Source organism: Neopelma chrysocephalum, unplaced genomic scaffold (genome assembly GCF_003984885.1).
Source record: "Neopelma chrysocephalum unplaced genomic scaffold, ASM398488v2 Primary Assembly neopelma1_71, whole genome shotgun sequence".
In the NCBI taxonomy this organism is placed as follows: Eukaryota; Metazoa; Chordata; class Aves; order Passeriformes; family Pipridae; genus Neopelma; species Neopelma chrysocephalum.
In genome coordinates this window covers 1,500,082-1,514,581 of record NW_020897731.1, presented here as the reverse complement: position 1 = coordinate 1,514,581, position 14,500 = coordinate 1,500,082, and the positions used below count along the sequence as shown (strand labels likewise).

The window sequence follows — 14,500 nt, the reverse complement described above, 5'->3', positions numbered from 1 at the left end:
TGAATTTCTGCCCTCTTTCATGTCTGTCTTTACAGTTTTCGCCACAATGTGATAACAGAAAGAACCTTTCCTACCATTGCAGTATCGTGTTAACAGTGTGAATGGAAAATGGCAAAGAGAGAGGCTTTAGTTTTCCACAGAATGTGCAGCACTACCCAAATGTGGGCACTCGTTCTGCCAGCTGGTGCGTCCAGGCAGTCAAAGTGGAGTCTCCGGCCAAGCAACATCCCTCACTGCTGGCCAATGGGGTGACAGTGTGAATACCCAGAGGGCAATCTGCTGAAGGGGGAAAAGGGCAAGCAATCCCTCAGATGGAGGGGGGCAAGCCTGCCAAGAGGCACAGACACCAACTTTTGTACAGGTTCCAGGAGCACCGGAATCAGCTGGTGCGCTCAGGGGGTGCCTGAGCACAGTGCAGGGATCAAACTACTACTAGCTCCTCTCCAGGTCTGATCCTCCCTGAGCTGCACAGTAGCCAAAAAAGTTGGGCTCCCTGCCGCTCTCGCCTGTGATCTGGGAGTGGATCAGCCCGACGCCGCGATCCCTGGATGAGCCTCTGCCTCGCAGCCGCTCGTCTGCGCATGAGTCGCTGCGGGAGGCTCCGCGGCTGGAGTATTTGAGGGGCTGGGCAGCGGGGGAAGATGCTCAGTGCCTGCGGAGGCCGAGCGCACGGCGGAGCGGAGCCGCGGCGGGGCATGGAGGGGGCTCCGGCGCAGGGGAGCCCGCGGACCGCGGCCTGAAGCCCGGGCGGCGCGGCCGTCGGGGCATCGCCGCTCCAGCACCGCGGACAGCGCACGGCGATCGCCGCGGCGCCGGATCCCGCCTCGGCTCCTACCCCGCTCCCCCCGGCCCCGGCTCCCTGGGCTCCGGCCCCCGGGCGCCCTGGACCCCCCAAGAATCGTTCCTGCTCCGATTCTCGGGTACCTCCACCTTCCATCTACCTCCTGACCCAGCCGCTGCGCACCCCGGTGCCCCTCTACCCTCGGCTCCCGCCCCGCTCCTCCCGGCCCCTGCTCCCCTGCTGCCTGACTCTGCTGTCAGAGAATCCCGCTCCCCCTGGGGTCCTCTCCCCTCTGCCCCGCTCCCCTCGCCCCTCTCTCTGCACCTTGGACCCCGCTGCCCGCCCCCTGCTCGTCTCCCTGCGCCCCGCGGCCCCCGGCGCTGCCCCCCGGCCCCTGCCCCGCCGCCGGCACCATGCGCGGGCGGCCGCGTTGGGCGGCAGCGGCAGGCGAAGCTGCGGTGCCGGCGCGGGTGCCCCCTTCCTCCTGCCCTCGCCCGCTCCAGGGGACCCGCTGAGAGATGGACTTGGCAGGCGTGCTGCTGGCGCTGCTCCTCGTGCTGGTGCTGGTTGTCTCTCTGCTCTCCAACCTCCTGGTGCTGCTATGCTTCGTCTACAGTACAGAGATCCGCAAGCAGGTCGCCGGGGTTTTCCTGGTGAACTTATCCTTCTGCAACCTGCTCCTCACCGTCCTGAACATGCCTTTTACGCTACTGGGCATCCTGAGGAACCAGCAACCCCTCGGGGGCTGTGTCTGCAAAGCGGTGGGTTTCCTGGAAACTTTCCTGACTTCCAACACGATGCTGAGCATGGCAGCGCTCAGCATCGACAAATGGATTGCCGTGGTGTTCCCCTTAAGCTACACCAGCAAGATGCGGTATAAAGACGCTGTGATACTGATGGGCTACTCGTGGCTCCACTCCCTCACGTTCCCCTTGGTATCCTTGTTTTACTCATGGGTAGATTACAACAGCGTTTATGCCTCTTGCACCCTACACCTGAAGGAAGAGTCGGAGCGAAGAAGGTTTACGGTGTTCACCATTGTCTTTCACTCCACCAGTTTCATGCTGTCTCTGGTGATTTTGTGTTTCACCTATTTAAAGGTGTTAAAAGTTGCCCGGTTCCACTGCAAGCGGATAGACATTATTACCATGCAGACTCTGGTTTTGCTGGTGGATATCCACCCCAGGTAATGCGTGCGTGTTCGGATTCACAGCCCCTGGGCACTCGCGGTAGGTACCCCGGGCGGAGAGAATGTCCTGCCTCCCCAGCACTTCCTGCCTGCCCCGGCCACATGGCGAGCGCTCCTGCCTCTAGTTTCAGATGCTGCTTAGTGTCAGGAACGGTGGCTTGTGCATTTGTAACCTTCTCTGTTTAAATGCTAATCCGGCTCGCCGGGTGCTCCCACTTGGCTGAGCTTCTCTCAAGAGAAGCTCACTGCTATGGTGAGTGCGATCGTCCCGAGGCTCGGCGGGGCCGGGGCTGCCCTCATCTCTCCCGGGGATCTGCTCTGCTCTCCCCTGTGGGGCTGCCCTCGTCCCCTCAGGGACTGCCCTTCCTCCAAACAGGGGCTGCCGCCCTCTCCCCGGGACTGCCTTCCCCTTCCCTCCCCTTCCCTTCCCGGGCGCAGGGGCTTTTGGGCCAAAAGAGAGTCCTTTCCGTCTCCCTTGGGTTCACGTTGCGCCTCCTCCCTTGCCTTAACTCCCTTACTGCTCTTTTCCCTTCGCAGTGTGAAGCAGCGCTGTCTGAACGAGCAGAAACGGAGGAGGCAGCGGGCTACCAAGAAAATCAGTATTTTTATAGGGTCGTTCGTGATCTGTTTTGGTCCTTACATTATCACCAGGTTAGTATCCCCTGTTGGGGTGAGGGACTTTGCGGGAAGGGGACGCCCTGTGATGCGAAGGTGCCCGGGGGACCTACAGCTAATTTTGGGGCGCCAGACACCAGAACGGACACCCGGGGCCGGTTCTGAGGGCAGAGCACACCAAACACATACACGCAAACACCCACTCTGACACACCGCTCCTGTTCGCGCCCCCAGCCCTGGGGCGCAGCTCAGCCAGCCTCTGGCTCTCGTTGCAGCCAGGTCTGGGCGCCTCTGCCAAGAGCAAGAGGCTTTTAGGACAAGTACCAGGAATTAATTACATGCCAATGAGAGATAAAAGCAGTTTAAAAGACTCGCCACCCTTCCTTATTAGCACAACCCGAGAAACAGAAAGGAAAGCAGACAGACTTTCCTGATTAGCTTAAGTCTTTTTTTGTTTTTTTAAAGGCATAAGGCCAAGCTTGCTGCTATTGGAAGCTGAGGTGATATAATTTAAATTTGCCCAGGCTGATAATTTGTCAGATAAGCTTTCTGTCTGGAAACACTGATGTCTGTAAATATATTGCTAATGGTGCAGCACAGCCTTGTGATGAGGTGTAAAAGTTATGTCTCAGGAAAACCAATAATTAGACTTTTAAAATGTCTAGGAAACACCATGCTTCTCAACTGCACAGAATTATAAGCATCCATCCTGGTGGTTTGCACCTTTTTAATTGCTTATGCACTGTTGTCATTATTGTACTTGTATAGTCTTTATACAATGTATGTTTATTATTTTTAAATTTTGCATAAACCAGTGATCTGGAAGCCAATGTAATTATATTGAATCGCAGCACCTCAGATTTAGCTTTCCATCTCTGAACTAAAATGGGCTATGTCTTTCATGGGTGATTTTTAAAAAATATTTTCTACTTCACAGTGTGTTCAAGACAGCCTTGAAGAGGAATGACTTCTGTCAAGGAAGGTGCATTAGTCTGCAAAACCCCCTAGTGAGGGCTTCCTTAAGGTTGCTACCAGACTGCCTGTGTCTGCAGTTACACCAGCTCACAGAAATTGGCCAGCTTTAGTGCTCTGACCTTACACATCACATACATCTAGGCCTTTTATGGCCATTGTCACTGCCCTTTTCTTACATGAGTGGGGGATAGATTAAGGCCAGTGCACAAAACAGACAATGTTTTTTAATCTTTAAGAGTGACATTTACTTCAGTCCCCATTTACATGTTGAAAGGGATTCCTGACTAATCTCCTGAATAACCATGTCTTTTTTCTACAGTTGGAAGGTTTATTACAAATCTTAACATTACATCACAGAGTTAAAAGGCTAATTGATCACTGTACAGTACATTTTGAGTCATTTTCTATTCACTTTTGCCATAATGAGGATGTAATTACATTGAGTAAAGTGGATTTTGCCATCTTCTTTCCATCTAAACATTACCAAGCTCAGCAAATTCCAAGCACAGCCACATTTTTCAGGGTGGAGATATTTCTCATAAACTTCTAAAATAAAAGTTACTTCCTTCTTCAGACCTTGCATTTGGCAAACGTGAGATGGTGCATTTTCTGTGTGCGACAAACTGATACATCCTGAGTCACTACAGAGAAGGCTGAGGGCTGGTTTATGGACATGTGTGTCAGGGTACAGCTTCTGTCTCAGTCACAAGGACTGAGCTGGTTCAATGACAGCAAAATGGGGAGGTTTTGGGGAGGGCATCCTGAAAAGCTCTTTGTCCCAAAGACAAGACGGTACCAAGACAGCACTACATAAAAGGTGGTGATGGAGGTGAGGCCAGAGGACTTGCTGCCATGCCTGTTTTCCCATTCTTCTCCCATTCTGGTTTTCAGGGGGGTGGCACTGAAGCAGTCTCTGGGGAGGCAATGTAAAAGACATTATCCCTGTTTTCTTGCTCTTGGCCTGGTGACTCAGGTTGTGCTGTGAGCTCAGTGTTTGCTCCTCATTTCAGAAATTTGAATGAGATTAGGATCATTAGCAATATATTCGTCTGTTCACTAAAAGCCGACAGATGAATTTCATTTCTTTTGTAATAGCACTGAAAACAAGAAAATGATACTAAGATGCATTCACATGGGTATTTCTAAGTCTGAATTGTTTTGGCCAGACCCTTTATCTTATTAAAATCTGTGTAATTTTTTGTCCATTGGCTTCAGTGCAATTAAGTTTGGAACCATAATGCATTATTTGGAACACATAGTAATACATCTGTTTTCATGACTGAAAGATACCTTACTGTTCTTATTTAGTGTATTTATAAAAACATCAGTTGTGTAAATACCAATTGTATATTTCTTGTATTCGGATAGTATGCAGGATGAGATAAATCAAAGCAATCAGTAGCAAGTGTAATTTGTGGTGCATTTATTTCTCACAATTTGTGTCTTCCTGTTTTATCTGTTTTGAATTCACTGGAAATTTTTCCAAGCAGCTTCAGACAGAAGTCATCTGTTTTTTTTAATTCTCTTGTCATAGGAATGATTTTACTTTTACTTATAGAAATAAGAAGTTTTCCTGTCACTTGTTGCAATGTTCAGTCCTAGTGGCTGCAAGTCAGCTTTTCTAAGAGGAGGGATTGGAACAGCTTAAAAGAATCAACACCCTGCAAGTTGGGAACTCTGCTCTTTGGAAAGAGGACAGAAGGTTCTTCAAGCCTTGAGAAAGCTTCTGATCTGACATCTTCAAACAGTGATGTTTTAGGGTACAGAAAAGGGCTATTTTATCTCACTGTACATTTTCATTTCTTCAGGAATGAATAGAGCAAAGCAGTATATTCTTGCTCCTGCAAAAGGTTATACAAAAGATGTACAGAAAATAAATCTTCTCACCCTGTTCTTTCCACCTTTCTGGAGAGCTTGCCCACTACTGATGAGCTGGGCGAGACATTTGCTGGAACAGTCTGAAGGATTGTTCTCACTTCTGTGGAAAAATTGTTTAACTTAGTTGCAGTTTCTCCCCCCATGATTAATACATCCCTCACAGCTGAGGTGCTGAGGCCACTAATCATCCGTGAAGCACAGACAGGGAGACACAGGTCTGGAGGCAGCTGACTGGTCATATAATGATGATAAAAGTGTTGTCTCCGTGTTTTCTTTGGCCAAACTCACGGTCAGCTTAGTGCACACAAAACCTTTCATGAGTAAGTAGATGCAGGTGTGCTCCTAAGCATACTGTGGGATTGCAGATGCCACTCAAAGCTCTCTGAGATACTACCAGGTTGTTCTTCATACTACAGTGGTCTGACATGAATCCTCTTTGCATCTGTGATAATACACCACTGTGGTGTAATGAAGGTTCACTTGTCTGTGTCTGAGGGGATGGATTCAGTGATCTAGACCAGGTTTCTGATGTCATTTGAAATGCTGTATAGTATCCAAATCCTTTACCTAGCCTGGCACATATGCCACAGACTCACAGCTTCCAGGAGCAGCAGCCTGATGCCAATGGGATTATACCCAAATGTTTCAAGTGCCGCTAGACAGCTCTACTTAGGCAACTGAGTTCAGTGAGTCTGGATGCCATGACTCATATGTGTCTACCTCAAGCTTGCCATAGAAGAGAGGTAGTCAATTATGCCACCAAAATTTTGACCACTTACCAGCACAAATTCAGAAAGTGAGCAATAAACTGCAGCACTTTTTTCTCTCCGATGCAGAGAAGCATTACCATTGAAAAATCAGTTTTTCTCTCTTTCCATAGAGGAAATTCTTTTTGTCTCCCAGTGGCTTTGCAAAAGGTCTCTTTGTCTTTTTTGAAAGCAAGGACTAAGTACAGGACTCTTCTCCTGCAGGAACTGTGTACTGTAACAAAATAAGTGTTACTTGAATGTTTCATGAAGCATGAGTTGAGCAGTGGGCTCGGTGTGAATATTAGCACTTAAGTGTTTCCATTTCTCTTTAATGTTTAACAGGTTGATAGAGCTCCTTCCTTTTGTTACCATAAATTACTACTGGGGAATTATAAGCAAGTGCCTCACCTACAGTAAGGCTGCATCAGATCCATTTGTTTACTCACTTTTGCGTCAACAGTACAAAAAAGTTCTGATCAACATCGTCAACAGGATGCTTAAGAGGGACCTGTATCCTTCATCGGGGTACAACAGTTCTCTCGACACTGAAAACGATTACTGCTTGCACAGAACAAACTAACAACATGAAAGCATTCCCCTTCGAGTGAGACTGGTGTTTGCTGCTGCTGGAAAGCTGCCTTTTCCCTCTCATGCTGACAGTGCTGACAGTGTCTCCAGGGTGTGAAAGCTGCATAATGTGATACATTTCATGTGGACTTTCATGAAAGGCTCCTCCCTGGTCTGCAGCCAAGCACAATACACGGCAAAGCCTTGTCCCTGGTTGAATGGAGTTGGCTTGAGGGGTCTTAAGAGAGCATTTTGAGGCTTTAGAGAAGCTTAGAGAGCTTTTAATGTTTCATGTCCGAAGACTTGGTATGTGTTGGAGCGTTCCACATCAGACGAGATATTCCAGTGTTTCTGGGACCACAGGAATCCCCGGATTGGAAGGAGAGGTTCAGAGTCTTCTGTGCTGCACATATAACTTGGCAATCCAGGATCTGCTCTGTTAGTTTTAAACATTAAAAATGAGTCTTTTAATTGATTGATTTATTGTATTGGTGCCTCAAGTGAGTCAGCACTTTGAATCTGAAATTGTTGTTATTATTATTTATTACTAGGCATCATGATTGTAACATAGCCTTTAGGAAGTGGTACATATATTTGATATTCCAGTATTCTATCAAGCATAACCAAAGTCCACATATCTGAGTTACTAATATTTAGCACTTCAGTGGTATGTGATTACAATAATTGCAGCAACAGTAATGATGACATATATGGAATTTAGTTAAATAGCACTGTAGTTCCATCACTGAGATAGTAGTCCTATTCAAACAAGCTTTTATTCAGAAAAAAAAAATCAGTTAGACAGTAGAAGTGACAGATACCACTGTGTTTAAGATATATTATGTCAGAAGCTATCTGTTTTCAAATAAAAGGCTAAAATACATTAATTCTTTTTAAGGGATATATAATGTGTAAAATATTTCACGCATTGGCTATACATGGTGAATTGTAATAATATTGTACAACCTTTTCTTTAATAATGATCAATTAATCTGGTGATTTTAATTGATAACAAGAGATGTGTAAGAGATATTATAACAGACCTGCTGCCAAATGCCCGGAAGTATAAAGCTGCTTTGTTATTATATGTATTTTTCTCTTTTTTTTTTCCTTTTTAAATCTAAACAGGCTTTGGAAAAATGTGGCAATTATTTTTGAACAATATTCCTTTGATTATATAAGACATTTATTAAAATTTAAAAGTTCTATGGCATTCAATAAGCTACTATTTTCTAATTGAGTACCTAAGGGGAAAATTAAAGCAATTCTAAAGTATATTTTAAGAAAAATGAAAAGAAAGAAGATGGTCGAGAGCTCTTATTTTTATGTAACAATGGACGTGAACCTGTGAAGCATTGAGAAGGCTACTTCTGGTCAAACTAAGAATATAAGCATGTGATTAGGCACAAATATAATTTCCTTTGAAGTTAACAGCTCTATTTCCATGCTGAAAATTAAGTACATGCCTAATCGTTTTGTAAAATCTGTGTTGAGCCATCAGCACATTGAGAGGGTTTTCCCCACCATCTACAATGAGGATGGAGAGTGTCTTGTTCAGTCCCACCGAAGTCAAAAGAAAGGTGATGCTGTGTAACAGATACAATGTTCTCTTACCTCCTGCTTGTAATCTCTGGGGCCTTTATGATGCGCTTTTTTTTTTTTCCCCCATGCAAGTACCTTAGGCCTCTGTGCTTTGCATCTATAGTTTTGCCTGTGTTTAAATTGAATGTACTATAATGGTTTTGTCTTCTTAGTAAAGTATTTGTACTCTCTTCAATTTTGTGTAAATACAGTATTTCAGAAAGAAAGAGCTGTCTGTGGAATCTTTCCAGTTTTCCTTACTTCCTGTCTGTCTCCCCATTCCTCCCCCTCTGCCTTGCTGCTAGAAGAACCTGATGCTTCAGTCTTCCATTTCAGCTGCAACATCACTCTGTTGGGAGTGGGAGGGATGCTAAATTTTCACTAATTTTTTAGTCAGTTTTGTGCCAAAGAGTTTTAATAGACTACGGCAGCTATCCATGAATAAACATGAGCTTAATGATACCTACAATTGTTAGCTTAGCCTTGGTTTCCTAAACAAAATGGTCCTCACTTTGAGAAAGGAATATGTTACATATAGTTAGGTGTATTAAATTGTTACCCGCAAGACATACAAATTAAATAAAACTTTATTATTAAAGAAAATGGTAGAGGAGAAAAAAACCCAACTCTAAAGCTATTACAGTAACAAATTTCTAAAGCTGTTAAACTATAAGCTGAATTTGAAAGGTATAAAGCAGAACACAGCTAAACTGCTACATCTGTTATTAAGTTAATTAATGAAGCTTATTTATGCCAGTTGAGGGTGTACACTTTACAATACCACTTGGTCTCACAAAGCATTGAATATTTCTGGAGGTGCTCAGGTCCAGATGGGGAAAAAAAAAAAAGAAAAAAGATTTGAGCCTGCACTGAGTGATGCAGAGCATCTTTTAGATTTCATTTTCACAGAGAATTAGGAAGGTGAGGTCTACACTGTGCTGCAGACCAGAAACTAAGGAAGGGCAAGAAGAGCTGTGGTGCTCTCAGCGCTGATTTTCAATGAAGTTTTACTGCCTTGTGTAGCATTACCAAAAGGCATCTCCCTCTGCTCACCTCAGTGTGCAGGTGAATTTTTCCTTTCTCTCTTCTTCTCACCACCAGCCCAGAAGGGCTTCCTCTACTTTTCTAACTAAGTGGGAAACATTCAGTGAGAGGTCTCGCTTTCATTCCCCTGGCTTCTTGATATAGGCAAAACTCAGCTTGGTGCTTCATTCACCATGCTCTGGGTTATTCAGGGATAGGAGGAGATAGGGGGAAACCACACTTTGCCCCCTTTTCTTTGGAATGCTGCAAGAAGTATCAAAGGATTTAGTGCTACGTGTATCTTACATGATGGGAGCATTCACCAGAGGTTGTGGATTCCCTCTTACTGACATTTTGACATTTTAGATAAAACAGGGGATACGCAGTCCTGACTGTAGGGTTTAGTTTGGATCAGATTTCCAACAAAGCTGGAGTGTGATATACAAAATGGCCTCTTGCCATTGACACACTTGCCAACTCAAAGGTAATGCTCTAGGAAACTTCATCTGGATTTTCTCCCCAATGGAGTGGCTTTTTCTAAGAGACAAGAGACTGGTAAATACTTGGCAGGTGTGTTGTGGAGGTGGAAACGCCATGGGGGTCAGCAGGAACTGCCTGATATTAGGATTTCCCCAGAAGAAGTTGCTGTCACCCACCTGTGACTGCTTAGGGAAAATGATGGCAAGTTGTTAAAAGAGTGTGCAAAAGAAGCATCATTTCCTCAGAGGAGTAGGACCCAAAAAAAGCTCCTGGGGTGTGGTTTTTCAGCTCTTGGTTGCAATTCAAATTGGCAAAGTCCTCTCCTCTTCTCTGAACTTGTATTTTGTTGGCAGAGACTGGAGTTGAGAACTGCACCTTCCCTGGGCGTTATCCTCCACCTAATGGCAGTCAGGGTATAAACTCTGCAGCACAACAAACCTTTAATTAGCCTATGCAACTGAGGAGACATATTCTCTTTCTTAACACACCTTCACCAAAATGTTTCCAAGTCTGATGATTTGGATATTTTCAGGCAAGATCCAGGATGCCTTTTGAATCTCCCTTTTCAGAGAAAGAGAGTGAGTCTGTCTGCCCCATTTCCTGTGTGAATGCTCTGTTGTTCTCTTATGACAAAGTAACCTCTTCCAAAAGAAAATAGAAACTTTTTTTTTTTTTGCCTAGCACCTATATTGCAGTTAAGCTCTGAGACTGACAGACTAAATTTCTGAGGCAATAAAGCTGAAGTATTTCTTAGGCTACAGATTCCCAGAAGGTTTAGTTCTGAGCTGGCATCCAGCCTGCTAAACCCTGACAGGATGGATGTGTTTCACTACAAGTGGAAAAACAAAACTAGCTTTCTTGGGTAATGTGATATTGAGGACTTTAGTGTCTCTGAGCTTAGATGGCAGCTGAGCAATGAGGACCTCAAATTCTGTGAGTTTTCACTCCAGAGATTCCTTAGCCTCACTGAAGAGCAGGCATGTTATTCATCAGTGTAAATCAGCACCTAATAAACTTCTGCAAATACTCTGTGTGGCTCAGTGATTACTGAATACATATTTACCTTGTCTTAACATGAGTGATGCTGGTATTGCACTTAAATTTCAGAGCTAATTACAATGTTAGGCTCATTACATAGTTATGTAAATTTACAGTTGGAGTCTATGAACTCAAAGGTCTTTTTCAACTCAACTCAAATTATTCTATGATTCCATGCGAGAATACAAAAGTTCTTTAATGCAAGTGCTTGTATATGACCAGAAAGTGATCATACTCTTTACAATTGTGGGTTAAAATTTGAGCTCTTTGAGAAATCTAGCAACCTTAAACCTTGTTGAACAAAATGACCTGTGACAACACATTCAAACTCATCTAAGTAAAATACTTTGAAAAAAAAAATCAAGCCCGAAGTCCAAACTGAAGAGAACTATGTAGTGTGAGTGGGAAGGTTTGACTGCATCACCTGGAGGGCATATTTTCTGTTTCATTTAAGGTGGTTTTTTCCCCCCAAATAATAACATGGACTTGTGCACACAGAATGAACAAGCAACTGTGTGTCTGTCTCAAAAGCACATAGCATATTTCAGGATTGTGAAGAGCAAATGGCTTGTTCGGTCTGGTTCAGGAGGACACCTGGTTTGTGGGAGGTGTAAATTACACAAGTAAATTAGAGGTTCTGCTTTTTATTTTTGGAAAGTAGTCCAATTAATATTTAATGGCTCAGCTGGAGGCACAGCAGAGATGACCTTAAGAAAGGTTGTAAATATATGAATATCTTTCAGTGCCAGGATCTTGGGGGAGCAAAATGTCACCTGGCACAGTATATGCAGCCAGCTCCTTCTCTGAGCTGGAGCTGCTTTTCCCTGTGGCTTATGAATGTGAAACAGGCCAAATACTGATCCCAGTTCTGCATATCCCTGGTTCTTCTCCCTTTAATGTCAGATATTCCTTGCCAGGACGCGAGGGTGCGTGATGCAAACTTGGTGCTTCTGCTCTTTTCTGCAAGTGAGCAATGCGTGAGCTGCTCCCAGCCAGGCTTCTCATACATTCTCTATGCAAATGAAACATATTGCAAAGCAGGTATGTTAGATGTCATAGGGTCCATATGGTTAAAGGTATTTTTGAGTGTTGAGAACTACAGATCATTCCAGTCCCCTGACGCAACTTTATAACTAGATGCCTTAAAATGTTATAAACCATGACTGAAACATCTTCATTTCAGTATCCGTTATCACAAGAGTGCAAGTTGTTGTAAAGATACCAGAAAAACCTCCAAAACATCTCCTTTGGGGCATAACCTAAGTTATTTATTGTGCATGTTTCATACATTTCAGCATCCTGTTGTTTGGGTGTGCCATATGCAGTTTCCTTTCCTATGCTAAATGGATTAAAATCTTCAAATGCTTTCTAAGAAGGCTCATCTTGCTTAACACTAGACTAGTTATTCTTAACTCACTTTCTCAATTTGATTTTTTTTTTAACCAAAGGCCTCGCACTCAACTTGTATTTCAATGAAGCCTGACCGTAAGTGGCAGACTCATTACCACCTTCTTTTCACTTTTATAATTCCTGTTTTTATATATCCAGCATTCTGTTCTCCTTGCTTGCAGCTGTCAGTCCTGATGCACATTTTCAGACTGTTTTCTGAAACCCAGTAAGTTGTTCAGTGCCCTTGGTCCATGGCATGGGACTGGAGATTGGATTTGTGTGGTTTGTGTGTGCACCTTTGTGAGAATATTTAAACATGTTTTAGGTCTTCTTTTTCGTATTTGTCCTTTGTCATGGGAAAACAAAATGTTGATTGGTGATAAATGACCTTTATTTTACAAAAGACTGCTGATCACTACTTTCAGATGAATAGCTCCACACTGGCTTTCAGCTTGAAATCTGGCTTTTCAGTTAATCAAACACTTATTGTTATAATTTTTAATGAAGCCTGTTTTAGGCATTTAAAATATCTTTTGGGCTTCTCATACAGTAGTCTGAATACTTCATTATCCTTTTACTCTTACTACCTTGCCAAAAGCCAGAGAAATACTAGAACTGCTATTCTCAGAAGACCTGAGTCACAGACAGATGAAAGATCACACACAGCCAGGAAAGGATCAAATTGCATGAAACATGGTTTAGGAGATACTTAGGAATGGAAGACAAATACTGTCATCCTAAATCTGTCTGTTGATCTTTTGCTCAGTTTCTCAGGCATTTATAAAGGTACTTCTCATGATGGTTAGGGATACCTCAGAGTTGACAGTGGAGCTGAATTTTTGGGAGAAAGATAAGAATAGAATGTTCCTCTTCCCATCCTGAGGAGCTTGCCATGCCAGCACCATGAAAAAAAGGAGTGACAGACACTTTTTTGCACTTTTCTAGATGGAGCTAGTGGTCTTCTCTGGGTGTGAGAGCTCACACTGGGATCTCTCTTCTCCTTGGCCAGACTGGAAGTTAAGTAGAAATTTGAGATGCTGTGTATGAGAGAGAGCAGACTCCATGTACATGATAGTGAAGTTCAGTGGGTAGGGCACTTATCACAAAGGATGGATGGTGCCTTTGCTCTTCTTCAGAGGGCTGCTTATATCCCATCTATGTATTACATCCCACTTATTTTGTGGGCAGAGACATAAGTGAAGCAGAAAATATGTGCAGGGAAAGATCCTAACTTCACCGACTTCAGGTGGAGGTAAGCCAAGATTTTACTTGAAGGTTTTCATCAGTAGAGTCCAAGTTTGAATTTACAGGAATGTTTTGAAAAGCTGTTTTGAATGTTTTAACCAGCTCGGTTAAGAAGTCTACTCACTGAATTAAACAAAAAAAAAAAAAAAAAAAGGAGAAGTTGGATTCTTGTATATCCTAGCAAACCACACTAATGGCACTGAATGGAAATGTGAACTAAGTTGTAGGTTTTTCTTCAAATGACAACAAAGATATCAAGCAGACTGCAAATGGAGATGATGTGGCTGTAGAGGAGCCTGAATTCTGGTCCTTTTACAGCCGCTTACACCTCTGAGCCCTTTTTTCTTGAGCCTCTGTTCATACTCCTGCTGTCCTCCCTCTGACGGATACCTGTGGCTTGCTGAGCATCTGCAATCACTCCAGCCAACTGAATTTGGCTTTTGTAAGGTCGTTTCTTCTAGACCTAGAGGAGCACTGTGACAGTGGTTCTGAAAAGTGATTCAAACCCAGGGTATGTTCCTTCCTTCTTAAAACCCTAGTTTATTCTTATTATTCATAAATTCCCTGCTACTCAATTATTTTAATCTCTGGCCTTAGAGCTGAACAGAGACATGAACAGCATTAGCTCTTTGCATCTCTGCTAACCTGTTCTCCCTTTGCAACTGCTGGAAGCTCAGTCAATTCCCACACTTCCTCCACCTTCATAACCTTGCAAAGTTTCTACCTGCCCTCTGATTTCTCATGTCACCTGAAAGGCAGGCTATTCAGACCCCTTCTTTCCCTGGTGCATTCCCTTGTGCTACTGTGATGGTATTCTCCCTTTTTCTTCCTCCCCTCCCCCCCGTGGTTTTGGTTTCCTGTGGGATTTCTTTGTTGTTTTTAATCAGTTTTCCACAGACAACCTTTTCAGTTTTTAATTTTGTGCAGCTGAGCAGGATTACAAAATGCAAATTAAATAAACCAGGAAGAAAGCTGTGCCCCTCAACTTTT

The 14,500-nt window shown here is 43.9% G+C and overlaps 1 protein-coding gene across 1 annotated transcript; it reads left to right on the top strand.

Moving 5' to 3' along the window:
* The first annotated feature begins 707 nt into the window (after positions 1-707).
* GPR78 (G protein-coupled receptor 78) lies at positions 708-8,564 on the top strand. The gene is made up of 3 exons (XM_027686653.1): positions 708-1,967; positions 2,508-2,621; positions 6,530-8,564. Exons 1-3 carry the CDS (start codon positions 1,300-1,302, stop codon positions 6,765-6,767), a joined length of 1,020 nt encoding a protein of 339 aa, XP_027542454.1. The 5' UTR covers positions 708-1,299; the 3' UTR covers positions 6,768-8,564.
* The last annotated feature ends 5,936 nt before the right edge of the window (positions 8,565-14,500 follow it).